The sequence below is a fragment of the Primulina tabacum genome, chromosome 10, assembly GCF_025594145.1.
Source record: "Primulina tabacum isolate GXHZ01 chromosome 10, ASM2559414v2, whole genome shotgun sequence".
NCBI classification, from domain to species: domain Eukaryota; kingdom Viridiplantae; phylum Streptophyta; class Magnoliopsida; order Lamiales; family Gesneriaceae; genus Primulina; species Primulina tabacum.
The window spans coordinates 1,827,454-1,843,252 of NC_134559.1; the positions used below are offsets into that span (position 1 = coordinate 1,827,454).

The window sequence follows — 15,799 nt, forward strand, 5'->3', positions numbered from 1 at the left end:
ATACACGATATTATTATTCACTCAATCTTGATAAAATCTTACAAATATCACATCCTCAAATGAGATAAATCCTGGTATCCAAAATATACTATCGTGATAAAACTTAAATGATAAAACTTAAAATTCTTGGATTTTACGGTATCAATCCCCTATATCACACCAAATGGGCTAATATATATGGTCTCGAGTTTCAACATATTTACGATGAAAGCCAGCGTGAGGTGAGACGGATGTCTCTACTTGTTTATTTAGAGCAAAACCAAACAATACATTAATCCTTTTGAAAGTGGAAAATGTAATCTTGAAAAAATAAGTGAATAAATTCAAACTTGTAATTTTATTTTATAAAATTTAATCAAGTAACAACATGTTTATGTAACATGAGGACGATACGAGACATGGCATGCAAGTCCATTTATTTTAGGGCCATAAAGGCATGCACAGACCCGTTAGGTGAGTGATCATGGTGGGCACATCACTCGCGAGAAATAATAGTAAAGCAAATACAAATCATACATATAATTTTAAATTTTTTTCATGTAAAATTGGCATGCATGCAGCCCAAATCTGTTCAATTTTGTATTATACCCACTTATGTGAATATATATATATATATATATATATATAGATAACATGCATGTTGATTGTACATCTCTAGACAAGTTGGATAATCAGACTTTAATGGAAATAAATGATGCTGTCACGTTGTCAACCCCTAATTATCGTAGCCCACATTTAAATTCTTCCATCATCGTCAAAATATTTAATATAGGTTGAGTACAAATTACCATGTCACGTCGTCACTATCAACATTATTATTACTGGAGATATGAAATTTTGGATACACGATTATATGTTATCTTATTATTAGTATCTAATTAACATTTACAATATTAATAAATGATCATGAAATTAAAAATTACACCTAATTATTGGTCATTCAACTTACCCAATAAAAACAAATTATCTGATGATAATATATAAAGACATAGTTTGGTACATGTGATAAAAGAGAGATTGATAAATAATCCTCTTTATTTCAGGTTTGGTACCTTTTTAGAGAGCCCATGATAACCTTTTTAGAGAGCCCATGATATTATAATATCATGGGCCCGCGATAAATAATTTTTTATAGGGATAAAATATCACTTTTATGAGATGTGATAATTTTAATCTAATGATAAAAAAACACAAATGACTTAATTGCCCTTAATATATAAAAATCATAAACCCTATTGTTCTCTCATTTCACTTGTAGGTAGAAATTAAAATCAAATAAATATTTTTATATATTATATAATATGATAATTATATAAATGAACTCGAGATAATTATATAAATAATTTGTATAAATCTCAATAAAATTATTAATATCACTCGATTAACCTTAAAAATTTATATTTGACTTGACTCACAAAATTAAGGGCTCAATTATCATATTATATAATATATATAATTAGGTAAAAAAAATAAATCATGCAAGTACTGTCGGCGCATGAACATATAAGAAATATGAACTCAAGCAACAACTTTGAAATCATAAAATTTATTTTGATAAGGTTAATTTTGTCATTACAATCTAATATATAAATTTAATCACTCTTATTAAAATCATACCAAACATTAAATATAATATCATACATCTTATTTATCATTAACTTATCTTTATATTATATATCATATGTTTATCCTATCATATGTGTCAAATTAAACAAATTATCAATATATAAAATCTATTATCGTTTTAAAAAAAGCAAGCGAGCGAGCAAATATTTTTTCACCATTTGAAATGATGAGATTCCCGTACGGTAAAGGGGAAAAGCAACTAAGATGCAAGAGATATTGCTTGGGAATTACTAAACATGCTAAATTGTTTTTTAAATTATGATGTCTAAAATAATTAAAAGTGACCATTAGATTCCTTTCATTATAATAATATAATATTATAAGAATTTGACAAAGGCATTTGGACACCAAATTATAGCTAGGGAACGGAAAACTATAAAGAATCATTAATTAAATTATGAAAAATGTAAAGTACCATTGATTATATTATTAAAAGTCACATCAAAATAAACGACTGATTTCTTAACAGTGGCTACAAATAATTATACGACAACTTATATAAGAAATTATTAAAAATAAATTCTAGGTTTAATAAAATTTAATGGTGATGGAACTCGAACCAAATTTAATGTGGAAGAAGTACATTAATATTAAATGATGATTGTTGAAATTTTCCTGCCCATATATATTTATAATATTTCATGTAAATGGCGACGTTCGTTTTGCTGTGCCTATGGATCGATCTCCTAAACGTAGTAAATTGATGACTCTATTAATATCTTCAAAAGCAAGGTCAAAACATAGCTTAAAATTAACTCAAAAGTTTCAATTATATGTATACTGCAAATGATTTGATTAAATTATTGCAAAGTCATCTACTGGTCGGGACATAAAAAAATTAAGTTCCAAATAGATTTTGTAATGACCTGAATCGATGCTTGTCTTGCTATACTAACATGAGCTTTTCAAATATGTTTATGTCATTACTCACACGCATGAAAACTTTTCAAGGGATCATTTATTACATAATCGTCTCAAGTTAAACACGTTTAAATTTAGACTTTTTAAGTGACGAGCTCACAAAAAGAAGATACATCTTTTTTGTATGAGTAGTACTTATTAAATATTTTAAGATTTTTTTATAAATGTACAATCTCATGACTACACAGTCTCGAGATCTCTTTCATTCTAAGACGGGTATCACAGTCTCCATTTTAATATGGTAGATAACAAAAATATAATTTTAAATATTTTCTTAAAATAATTTGAAGCACTGATTTTGGTCTTCTCTAGAATGTAGAGTTGTTCAAGCAATCTAAAAAGCTTTAAAAAAAAGATTTCAAACATCAATAAAATACCAAGCGATACGTATTTAAATAAATCTAAAATTTAAGAACTGTTTTTAAAGAAGGGATGGTTTTGATACGAAGGTAGCTAAAAGGGTGTCTGTAGTGTAATAACTTGAATTTATTTTAGATGGGGAATTGATGAGAAACTTTATAGGAAGGGAGGGAAAACGAAGGAAATTGAAGCAGTGTGGGGATCAAAATTATTTATTTTCATTTAAAAAGAGAAATAAAAATCAAGTATTGCCACAATTGAATGCAATTGTTCAAAGCAATTTGTAATTCAAATCAAAAGCTGATGCGCAACCGTCTTAAAAAAAAAAAAAAAAAAAAATCATGCACCCCCTGTAGTGAAAAACTATTCTCAGTGGCAAGAACAATTACTTGGGGTTTCTATGCAAAAGAACGTCGTTGATCATAAAAATACAGGAAATAAATATATTGTGTGTATCAGATTTTTAGTGTTGTGGCACAATGTTGTCAACACGAGCACACAACATACAGCAGAAGTTAATTATAAACACACAAGTATAATTTTAATAAATAAAAGATATGTTTAAATTATGTACAAGTATGAAATGTATGAAAATGAGTAGGAGGTAAGGTTTGGTGACGAGAAGGGAAAATGTATGAAAATGACGATCTTCGCGAGGTGAAGACTTTTTTTTACCGTTCTAAGAATTTCGTTATGATTACTACAAACCTGCATTTGACGAAATTATATCATATTATATCCATCAGAGAGTGTCCCCGGTTCAATGGGACAGGCCTGGAATCGAACCGTGGCCAAGGTTCTGTTTTGCCGTCAATTCCGATTTTAGCTCTTCAATTTTTTAAGATTTCCAGAGTCAAAAGTTTTCTGAAAAAATTTAAAACAAATTATCGTAACTTAAATTTGGACAAAAATAATAAAAAATTATAATTAAACTTAAATTTAACCATTAATTGACCGAGTAAGTCTCTTGTAAGACGGTCTCACGAATATTTATCTGTGAGATGAGCCAACCATACCGATATTCACAATAAAAAATAATACCCTTAGCATAAAAAGTAATACTTTTTCATGGATGACTCAAATAAGAGATTCGTATCACAAATACGACCCGTGAGATCGTCTCACACAATTTTTTGCCTAATTGACCACATGATCGCCAATCATGCCTGCAAACCATACGGGGTAAGCATTATTTGACGGTAAAAGCTTGTGTCAGATGGTCACACGGGTCGTATTTTGTGAGACGTATATCTTATTTGAGTCATCCATAAAAAAATATTACTTTTTATGCCAAGAGTATTACTTTTTATTGTGAATATCGGTAAAGTTGACCCGTCTCATAGATAAAGATTCGTGAGACCGTCTCACAAGAGACCTACTCTTATTTGACATACTCAAAGATGAGATAATTGAAGTGAGATTGAACTCTCTGATCTCTTTGTAATGGCTCACAATACCATATCATCTACTCGACACTCAATATGATAGAACATATTTTTGATCTTGTCAAAAACTTGTGTGAGACAGTTTCACAGGTCGTATTTGTGAGACGGATCTCTTATTTGGGTCATCCATGAAAAAATATTACTTTTTATGGTAAGAGTATTATTTTTTATAGTGAATATCGGTAGGATTGACCCGTCTCATAGATAAAGATCCATGAGATCGTCTCACAAGATATCTACTCTTGATCTTATTTGAGGTTTGAAATAAGATATATGAAAGGAATATAATGTATTGTCAACGACATACATGAGGTTTGGAACGTGAAATGAAATTGAATCATTATTTGGAAAATAAAATTTCATTTTTACGATGGTAAACTATATTATCTTTGTTAAACCTAGTTGATAAAAAATGAACTTGATGTATGATGAAATAGTCGTGGAAGTGGGAAAATTTTCGAACGTGTTTTCGTAATCTTTGGACTCGGGAATTATTAGCCAACTCGAAGCTACGATAATTACGTACTTTAAATGGGCCTTTAGGCCCACTATGATTTTCATACAACTAAGTAGTCAGCCCAATAAAAAGGGAGACATATAAATGGACTCAGACCAGATCTTCCGGATATTTTGTTATTAAATTTGGTCAGCATTTTTTTTTTTTTAAAAAAAACCTTCTCAAATGTATTGAAATACACTACAGAGGTGACGAGGGCCCAAAACCCAGTTTTGGTTCAAATATCACCAGTTGCGTAGGATGTTTAATTAATTGTTTTGGTTTTAAATAAATATCTCACCTCATTGTATTGTATCTATGATGTAAATGAATCAAATTAAGTCGAATATATTCGAGACTGAACTCTATTTGAAGTTCAAAAAATTAATATTTTTTTGCTCAAATTCAATTCGAATTAAAGCTCAAGTTCGAGTTCGGCTCGAAAGATTAGAACATGTTCTTAGAATTATTGCTAAAAAAATAAGTAATCGAAATAATCAAAATTTATTTATTTAATATATAGTTATATTATATTGACTCATGAACTATTGAACAAAATAATTTGACCTCGAGTTTGGCTCGATTTCGATAAGCTCAAATACAAAACAAATACTTTTTAAATCGACTTGAAAAAGCTCGCGAACCAATTCAGTTCGTTTATGAAATGACCATCTATATATAGTTTTTCAAGATTTTTTAAATTTTTTTTTTGCATACACGTATACAAATCGAAAATATTATTATTTTACTTAATAAATTAACAAAAAAATAAAAAGAATATTCACCTTTTGGCTCTATTTTTTAAAATAAATTAATATCACGTGTAGTTAATTCATCAATCAATTTACATAAAATATCGAAACAAATCTAATAATCGTGGATAAAAATAGGAGAACCAAAAAATATCTCATGTTCTTGTCTTTGAAGTCACATCAAATAATGATTAAATGATTATATATAGTGAGCGTATACTTTAACTAGTACTTCCCATTCAATTTCATCGTCACGCATAGTTTTCACAATATAATTAAATTGATTAAAAAAATTCTTAATTCATTTATTATATATAATAATAATTATTTTTATTTATTATCATTCTCGTCGGTGTTCTATAAGATGAGGAACGATACGATTATTTAAATTTAGTTAAAATTTAAACAATTTTTTTTTGCTATTAAAGTTATATATAAGCTCAATGTAGTTTTTCATTAATATATAATATTAAAAACCAGGGTAGTATATTATATATTTATTATTAAATTATAAAACACCGAAGTAAGTTGATCGCGAATATAAATTATATGTTGTTAATTAAGTGTCAAATATCTGGAAAAATAAAAGGGAAATGGATAACCAATTAAAGAAAGGAAAAAAAAAAGGAATAAAGATTTAAAGCAAAACAAAGGAAAGTAGTGGCGAAGGATGTGCCGTCGATGATCAGCTAGCTTCCATTCATTTTACTTTCTCCAAACGAGATTGATGTGAATATTTAAGTACTGTTTATTAAGCAGTATTGGAATAGTTTGCACATAATGGTAGTAAAAAATTTTACTCACATAAATCTCCCACTCAACTCGTTTGATAAAAAATATTATTTTTTATATTAAAATTATAATTTTATAAATATGAATCAAGTAACTGGTCGAAGTATTATTCCATATATGCATATAAATTCAAGTAAATTTATTTATAAGAATTTGTAATGTAGAGCCCACCAATCATCAACTTGTTTGGTCGCAATGAAGCTGCCAGGCATGCATACGATATCTCCAATACAATGTGATCATATTTTGTGAGATAGATATCTTATTTAAGTCATCCATGAAAAAATATTACTTCTTATGCTAAGAATATTATTTTTTATTGTGAATATCGGTAGGGTTGACCCGTCTCACAGATAAAGATTTGTAAAATCGTCTCACAAGCTATAATAATGTTATACTTGTGCCTATTAATCATCATTTATCACTAGAACTGAAATTATTATATTATATTTTGATGAATACCTGTCAAACAGTGGAAAAATTAAAAATTAATACAACAAGATCGACATTTGACGAGTTAATGAACTAAAATACAAAATAGTTGAGTTTTAATAGGCATGAAGATTGCGTTCGTTTACTTAAAAATTTAATACCTCGATATTTCTTATTGTCAAGTAATTGTTTGTAATAAATTATTAAACGATTTGTCATTAACTTTTTTTTATTCGTGTGATATTATGCCGCACAAATAAACAAAATTAGTTAGTCTGGAGATATTTATTCCATGGAAATTAAATATTTATCTATTTTTATTTAGAAATTTTCACATGTGCGAGATGAAAATTTAAAAAAAATTAATTAATTTTGTACATTATTGTAATATAATTGGATATGGAATCGTGGGGGGTGTGAGGTGGTACATGTGATAATTGACAAACAAATTTCTTGGAATGACGTGGCCATTTGGTCTTACATATCAAGTGGATAAGAAATGACTTGCTAAGAAAATAATTTAGGTACGAAGCCAGATTTTCCTACATCCCACATATCTTATCGCTATTTAAACACCAAAAACTGTAAAGCTCTTGTGATACCTTTGTCTCAAATTAAAAAAATAAAAAATTTAAAAAGAGTTTATAACGAGATATAATTGATTTCTATAGCAATTTGGGTTAATCATTTTCGTAAAATGATGACGAATACGAAATAGTTGCTATAGAAGCCCATTGTGAAGTCACGCAGACGCGGGCCAGGGACCGGGCTCGGGGCGTGACAAAATGGTATCAGAGCCGGTCACCGGCATGGAACACCGGGAAATAAGTGATATGCGCGGCAAAGTGCTAGACGTCGCTTTTTGAAGGAAGGGTGATTGTGATACCCTTGTCACACATCTTAAAAATTAAAGATTTAAATGAGTTTATAATGAGGTACAATGAACTTATATAACAACTTGAGTTAATCATTTTTGTAAAGCGAGAACAAATACAAAGTAGTTGCTATAGGAACCCATTATGCAGTCACGCAGGCGCAAGTCCAAGCTCGAGGCGTGACAGCTCTTCTCCATCTAACTGCATTCATGTAGCCAAGACATGATTCGTGTCGGATCTCTCAAATTTTACGATAATTAGAGTTAAAATAATATTTTAATTTATATATATTTCATTTTTTTAAAAATAATTTGCTCCGCTGGAGTTGATGACATATTGACATGGATACCCGGAAGAAGCAAAAAGAAACTACTTGCATTTTTATAGAGTCCATTCATCAATCATAAGCAGATGCACACGGTACGTGTACACTGCCACCTGTCTGGGAACCAATTTTAGCCCAGAAAGCGATGATCGCTGAAAGAAACTCATCCAATTCCATCCCAGATCCCCCCAAAATCTCCTCAAATATCTTGTTTATGCATCTACAATTGCGTACAAATATTATTGTTAGCTAGATAGTATATACACACACGATGCGTAACATGGCAAGCTCCGCCTCGCCGAAAGGCATCGCCGCCATAGTAGGCGTCGGTGCCAAGCTCGGCCGGTCCATTGCCCGGAAATTCGCACATGAAGGGTACACTGTCGCCATTCTAGCACGCGACCTAGGCCAGTAGTCTCCCTACATATATACAATTACTTTCTCCACCATTTCCACCTCATTTAAATACGTACGTATATATATGCATATACCCGTTACCCAGATCGATGCTGATTTAATTGTTACAGGTAGACTGTCAAGATTTGCAGATGAAATAGCGAGAGAAGAGAAAGCGCAGGTATTCGCAATCCGAATCGATTGCTCCGAGTCCCGAAGCATAAAGGATGCATTCGAGGGGGTTCTGTCTCTGGGTTTCGTGGAAGTTTTAGTGTACAACGTTTACCATCCAATATCGTGGATCCCCAACAATTTTTCCGATATCAGGCTCGATCACTTCGAGAAATCCATAGCCGTCTCCGCCGTCGGCGCATTCCACTGTGCCCAACAGGTAATTGGTGCACTCCAAATTAAACATTTGGAAGCTGGTACTAAATATTTTGAGAAAATCGCAGGTGCTTCCGGGCATGGTGGATAGAGGAAGAGGGACGATTATGTTCACCGGCTGCTCCGCTTCTCTTTACGGGATTGCTGGCTTCTCCGACTTATGTATGTCATTAATACAATTACTAGCTAGCTTTTTCCAACGCCATTAATGAATTCTTTTTTCTGTTTACTCTTCGGTTATTAATTATATATATATAAACAAAATATCTAGTGAAATTATTTGTTATGATATGTGTAAACTTTAAAATATTTATTTAATTTTCAATCAGTCAATTGGCTTAAGATCGAGTAATGCTTTTAATGTTAAAATAATAAGCTACATTTGATTCTCAAAAGTGATACTTTACGAATGGTATGACTTCTTAGTGGAAAAAAAATCCCATTCAAGCACCTTTTTTTAGCTAAGCCACTTTTAACAAAAATATTAAATATGTTTGTACTTTAAAAAAATTTCTATCCAGAAATACTCAAAATTTTGTTCTATTTGATATTGAGGTGTAGTAAAATTCAGAATATACTTTGCATGTGCAAAATTTACTATGATATCTTAGGGGACCCGGATGCTAATTCAAGTCTTAATCATTATTAATATTAAATATAACAATTAAGAAAAGTGAGACTAATTTTTTTTTTCTTTTTAAATTATATATGCGGAAACGTAATGTAATCTATTTAATATACATGTCAGTATAAAAGTACAAATAAGTACTACCAGTTTCTATCTCAACTAGGTTCAACATCTATACATCAAGTGCTGAATCCTATTCTGCTTCTGGGCCCGGATCTCCACGCTAACTAAATCTCTCATCCTCTTCCTGATCCTGATCATGTCCCATCTGTTGTCATGCACACATACAAACAAGACAACAGCCGGATAACTCCGGTGAGAATTACATTCCCAGTATAAATCATGTATACATGCATTTCATATAAACAGTTATAACAGCATGAAACAAATATTCATAACATGTATCAAAATCAGAAACATGAATCAATACAAACTCTGAATCACACTTTGTGACTCTTAGACTCTGACTCGACTAATCCTAATCTAGGGATCCCGATCTGAATAAGAACGTAACAATCTCTCACCTACTCCCTCAGTCGTGGTGACGGTACGTTCTTATTACGGACTTTGGTCCTAGCTATACCGAATATCGGAAATAGAAGTCGCTCTTCTTCTAAGTCACAATGATATGACCAAACGCCCGGTGTCTTGGCGGTTCTGTCCAGGACTAGGCGGATCTGCCCTGGCGTATCTTGCCGAACCTCTGTGAAAATGTGCAATGGCCCAGCGACTGTTCTATCACTATCAGGTCCCTCTGTCACGAGATCAATCACCTACGACTAGGCGCAGTAGCCTATGACTCAATACATAAAGCAATAGACCAAATATAACAATCACATCAATTGCAAATATCAATGCAATAAGATGAAGTATGTGATTTTGGGAAACTCCAGTCAAATCTAACTCGAGTTGTGCAATCCCGCATCAACATCAATTTATACCTTTCTCTTCTCGGTCTGACGAAGTCGAAGTCTCGAAGTCAAATCTGTCCATATCAATCTGAAATACAATATCGCATAAGCACAATATCAATATGCAACTCAATTCAAAATCTGTTCTGATCAATACTCAAATCCAGATATACTCTGATCAATGTCAACTGATATCATGATACCATTTCAATCAACACTGAATCTGATCAAAATCAATCTACTGATGTTTCGACGGCATAACAACACAGTCTTGATAACCCCGTCAATATCAACATCACAGATATAACACCACAACTCATAATCGATATCAATATGAATCATAATCTTCAATAATAACAGGTCATAATATCAAATCTGCACAATCTCAATCATATCGTTTCAGAAAATCATAACAATTATATAAACAGTCCGTTCTTCGATCTGATTTCAATTATATACTGATCAGTATATCCAGAACACATAATATCAGTCAAATCACAATTCCCCCAATATCATAATTTCAAACGATATCAGAATTCAATAAAACTTACGTCATGTTGTAGCTGTCGTCGCTAAGAACTCGGTACCGAAATCAGATTACAAATCAGACGGACGGATTTCTCGTAAATCAAAATCAGAACTTGAACTTCCTTCGTCCCTTCTTTCCTTTTGTTTCTGAGAAGGATAATGCTTGTTCTTTATATATATATATATATATACATGCGTTTCATACGGGAGACCAAGTGTCAAGTTCTTGTTTTGCATGCCCCGCGCATATGCGCGCCTCAGCCCCGCGCATATGCGCGCCTCAGCCCCGCGCATATGCACGAGACCTACTGCCTCCGTGCATTACAACTCGCGCATGTGCGCGCCTCCACGCCGCGCATGTGCGCCCAACTCTCTGGACTCGCCTTCCGGGAAATCACCCTCTCGCGCATATGCGCGCCCTCAAGCCAAGGTTCTATCCGCGCATCTTGGTTTCTTTCACAACTTGCGCATGTGCGCGCCACTCTCCGGCGTACATGCGCCACCAGTTCTGGTCTCATACTCCACTTGCTCACAACATGACATCACATGCTACTCAATTCAAGTCTCGGAGCGATCCTTCATAATCATATTAATTTATCGATAATTAATCTCAAATCACCGAAATCAAATCTCGGGCCTTACAATATCTGCAAGATCTTATAATTATACTTGCAAGATAAATTTGAGCTACGACTCAAGTAGAACATGATCAACTAATGTAAAAGTGATCAAATCTCAAATTTTTTTTGGAAAAATCACTTTCGAATTTGTTATTTGATCAAACGGATCACTCCCCTTATTTGTTCATTCTTTTAGAATTCTTGGTTTTGTTACCCTAGTTATTAATACTAAAGCATACTCTTAATTTTACAAAGCACTTGAAATTTGAAACACAAATTTAATTTGTTATTATTATTATTATTATATGGATTAACAGGCTGTGGCAAGTTTGCTATGAGAGGGTTAGCTCAATGCCTGGCCAGAGAATTCCAGCCTCGGGGAGTACATGTGGCTCATATCATCATCGACGGCATAGTCAGCAACCCTAGGTAATTTTACCTTCTTTTTTTAAAAAGTTACATTCTCTTAATTTTTTTTCGTACGTGGGATTTTCCGCAGTCTGAATGATTCATGATGATCCACGAGATCCCTATAGAATCTTGTCACTTTTGCCCCCTATGCCGACTAGAATATATATATACACACCACATTCTTTTCAGCAAGGAGCAACTAGATCTACCATTTTCCACTGGGTCCACCCACCATCTTTCGGTTTCGTGGCATATCTGGATGCCTTTCGTTATAGCTAATTTTGGTATTTGACTGCAGGGGTACAATCCAACCTTCTTCGCAACTAAGATCCTCGAGTACTTCTTCGGTCGGGGAGTCACATGCAGGAGCAGGAGACGGGTCCATGGACCCGGATGCACTTGCTCAAACGTATTGGCAATTGCACGTTCAGGACCGATGTGCCTGGACCCAAGAAATCGACCTTCGACCCACCTCAGTCCCATGAAAAATATAGAACCCCTAGGTGGTCTGTTGCTGCATATAAGTACGTATCATTCTTAGATTGGATTTGTATTTTTATAGACTATGATCTTATCACTAGTTTAGCGTGTAATGTTTTTAGGACTTAATTGGAGTGTGAGAGTGTCTATGATCATATCACTAGTGTAGCGTGTAATGTTTTTAGGACTTAATTGGTGTGAACATTCATTTTTGTGCGTCCACCCTCGAATCTTTCCAGAGACACTGGTTTCTTGATTACTTAATTGCAACTTGGACCAAAATATAAATTTCTCTTTTCAATATATATTTAAAAACTTTCAAAGAATGATTGTGATATGAAACTCAGTACACGAACACATTTCCAAAAACCAGTATATCAAATTATTATTAACAAAAAACACGCGACTTCGGAAGAGGACATCGTCAGGGCTTCTGTTTCTTTTTACGGCATAAAAAAGAAAAAAAAATACCGGAATAAGAAATTTACATTAAACCAAAAAAAAAAAAAAAACTCAGCCATTCCATCTTCTCCTTGATGGGTTCTTTTTGTTTCCCAGTTAACTTACTAATCATTTTCTGGAGCTTGTCCGTAAACATGCCATTCGCTCATGTGAAGCGTCATTCGAATCGCTTCGTTGATCCGCTGATGACATAAAATGGCCGTCTCTACTGTCGCCTGTTCGCTGATTTCCAATCTTGACAAGTCTGGACTCTCTCTGCACCTGCAGACAATTTAATATCAAAATGAAGTAAAGTTCGAATATTGGATATCATATATATGTATATGTATACATGTATATATGATGGGTGGCCTACGTACATGGATTCTTTCTTTCATTTCCAGAAAATTGAAACCAAATACTGTGTTCATTAGTTAATTTTTTTCCTACATATTACGTACATCTTCCATCATGGTATTTATTTTCGTTAAACGCAACTGTTCATCAGTTTTTGAGTGTGACTCTAGAATTATACTTTCAACTGATACGATATCTGTTTAATTATTTCCTTCAAGAAAATAATATAACTTAATTATGAAGAGACGATTAAGATTCCCTCCAAGCAAACAAAGAGACCACAATCGCCATAGCCAACCAAGAAACCAAAGTGATGAACTTAAAGTCGTATATCTCAATCGCCACCCCTGTAACTGTTGCCTTTGCCGTCAGAAGGAGCAAAATATCAGCATCCTTTCTTCTCCATAACATACATTACTGGAAAAAACTTGCGTGACACGGTCTAACGGATCGTATTTAGTGAGACGAATATCTTATTTGGGTCATCCATGAAAAAGTATTACTTTTTATACTAAGAGTATTATTTTTTATTGTGAATACGTCTCACAAGAGGACTACTCAACATTACATCCCTCACCCAATCTAAAATACACTCACCAAGTTTTTCAAACTAACAGAAACTTTTTTAAGTTAATACAAGAGGTTAAGGTATACCTGGATTTTCTTGACGCTGGCCGGTTTCAAGTTTACTTTTCTTTTTCCTTTCTGATATTTTATTTCCTTTTAATATTTTAATATTTTTATTTTACATTATGATATAAGAACTTAAAATTTATAGAATTAAACATTTTATAAAGAGATTAATTTTATTAGAAAAACTTTTATTTACGTAAATAATATATTTAACAATGACCATAACAGTCTTTTGGGAAACAATGACTCCCTCAAACAGGCAGCCCATGTTTGTCAGTTGTTGGTCAAATAGAATGATTGTCTATAGGGCCTACAATCAGCCTAGTCCAAATGTAATGGACTCGTCTAAGACCATTTAGGTCAAAACCTAGGCCCAATACTAGCAGTCAAAAAGACTTGGAGCAAATAAATTAACCCACGAGCCCGTCATTTTGGTGAGTGGAAAAATCATAAACCTCTCACTCAATTTCTAGCCGGGCGGGTCGGCCTAGAGGGCTTAGTCAATTTTGTGTGAGATTTGGCAGCAGCCGCATCATTCTGGCGGTTCAAGATATTACCGAGTCGACCCTTCTAGCTAGTTTGATAGTATATAAATGTATATATGCTTGTGTGCACGCGCGCGTGTGTGAATTGAATAATATATTAACGAAATAGGACGATCAATTTCCCTGTAATACTATTTACAAGTGTGAACTATATTTGCGTTATTTAATTATTAAGATTTATGTGATAAAATGTACAATAATATGATCTTGTTTGGACTCTAATAGGTGGTGGTGCTGTATGTGGTCCTCACAGTCATATGCACCGAAATAAAATAAATATAAAAATCAGGAACTATATATATAGATACGATCCAAATTAAACAGATTAATTTAATTACCTTGGGTTGCAGTTTGCCATTTTTGAAGGATTCCTCCCAACTGTGAGAATCAGATTTTTCGATTCTGAGAAACCTTTTCAAAATAATAATAATAATAATAATATATAAAGCTTCACAAACCAAGAATCTTCTCCTGTTTCTTCAAAGCTCGCTTACTTCACATTGTCTCCATAACTACTAATTCAAATCTTCGAGTATATCAACAAGATTCTATCATATTATATATATATATATATATATAGAGGATGACATGTATCTGGACCCTATATTATGATATTCAAATGTAGTAAAAATTTATTTGGAAAAAAAAAAAAAACACACACACACACACAAAATCGTCGGAAATTTGATGGAGTGTTTGCAACTTCTAAAAAATTTAAAAATAAAAAATTCCTAAATATTTGTTATAACCTAGTATTTTCTTTGAGAGCATGTATGATTCATTGGCACTTTTAGCATAAAAAGTCATATATATTGTACTAATAATCCTAATTAAGGATCAGAGATGTAGATTTGGTCATTTAACAATATATTTAAAATTTTATAGGGTTTGTGTCGATTTTTTTCTCCTCGCTAGTTATTTGATCTGAAAATAAAAAACAATCAAAAGAAACATGATTTGTCAGGAATTTAAGTTTTTGTAAGGGCATCACAGGGATACTAAACTCCTACTTGTCATATTTAGCTTAGATGAAGCATAAGACTAGATGTTCGTGTATGAAAGAGCCTACAAATTATGTCGAAAATTTTGTTTTAAAAAAAAAAATAGGAGGAAATATTTTTAATTTGATGATATATATAAAATAAAAAAGCTGGGCAGAAAAATGATACTATGAAATATAATATCAAAGTATAAAAAAAAAACCCAAGACAGTTGTATATAATGATTAATTGCCTTAAGAAAATGCATCCGGAATAAGATTATATTAAATTATATTCTAAGATATTGTATAGTCAAAATCTTCTTCGTGTGATGTGAATCTTCTCTCATATCAAGAAAATTATAGGATTGGTGGATTGAGCATCATGCAATAAAAAAATAAACTGATTAAACTAATATTAATACTCCAACTAATTTGATTTTATAATAATATCAAATC

At 32.4% G+C, this 15,799-nt stretch overlaps 1 protein-coding gene across 1 annotated transcript; it reads left to right on the forward strand.

Moving 5' to 3' along the window:
• Nucleotides 1-7,989: 7,989 nt before the first annotated feature.
• Nucleotides 7,990-12,637, forward strand: LOC142506214 (uncharacterized). The gene is made up of 5 exons (XM_075619399.1): nucleotides 7,990-8,435; nucleotides 8,556-8,811; nucleotides 8,876-8,969; nucleotides 11,812-11,923; nucleotides 12,204-12,637. The coding sequence occupies exons 1-5, from the start codon at nucleotides 8,296-8,298 to the stop codon at nucleotides 12,388-12,390; spliced, it is 789 nt and encodes a 262-aa protein (XP_075475514.1). The 5' UTR covers nucleotides 7,990-8,295; the 3' UTR covers nucleotides 12,391-12,637.
• The last annotated feature ends 3,162 nt before the right edge of the window (nucleotides 12,638-15,799 follow it).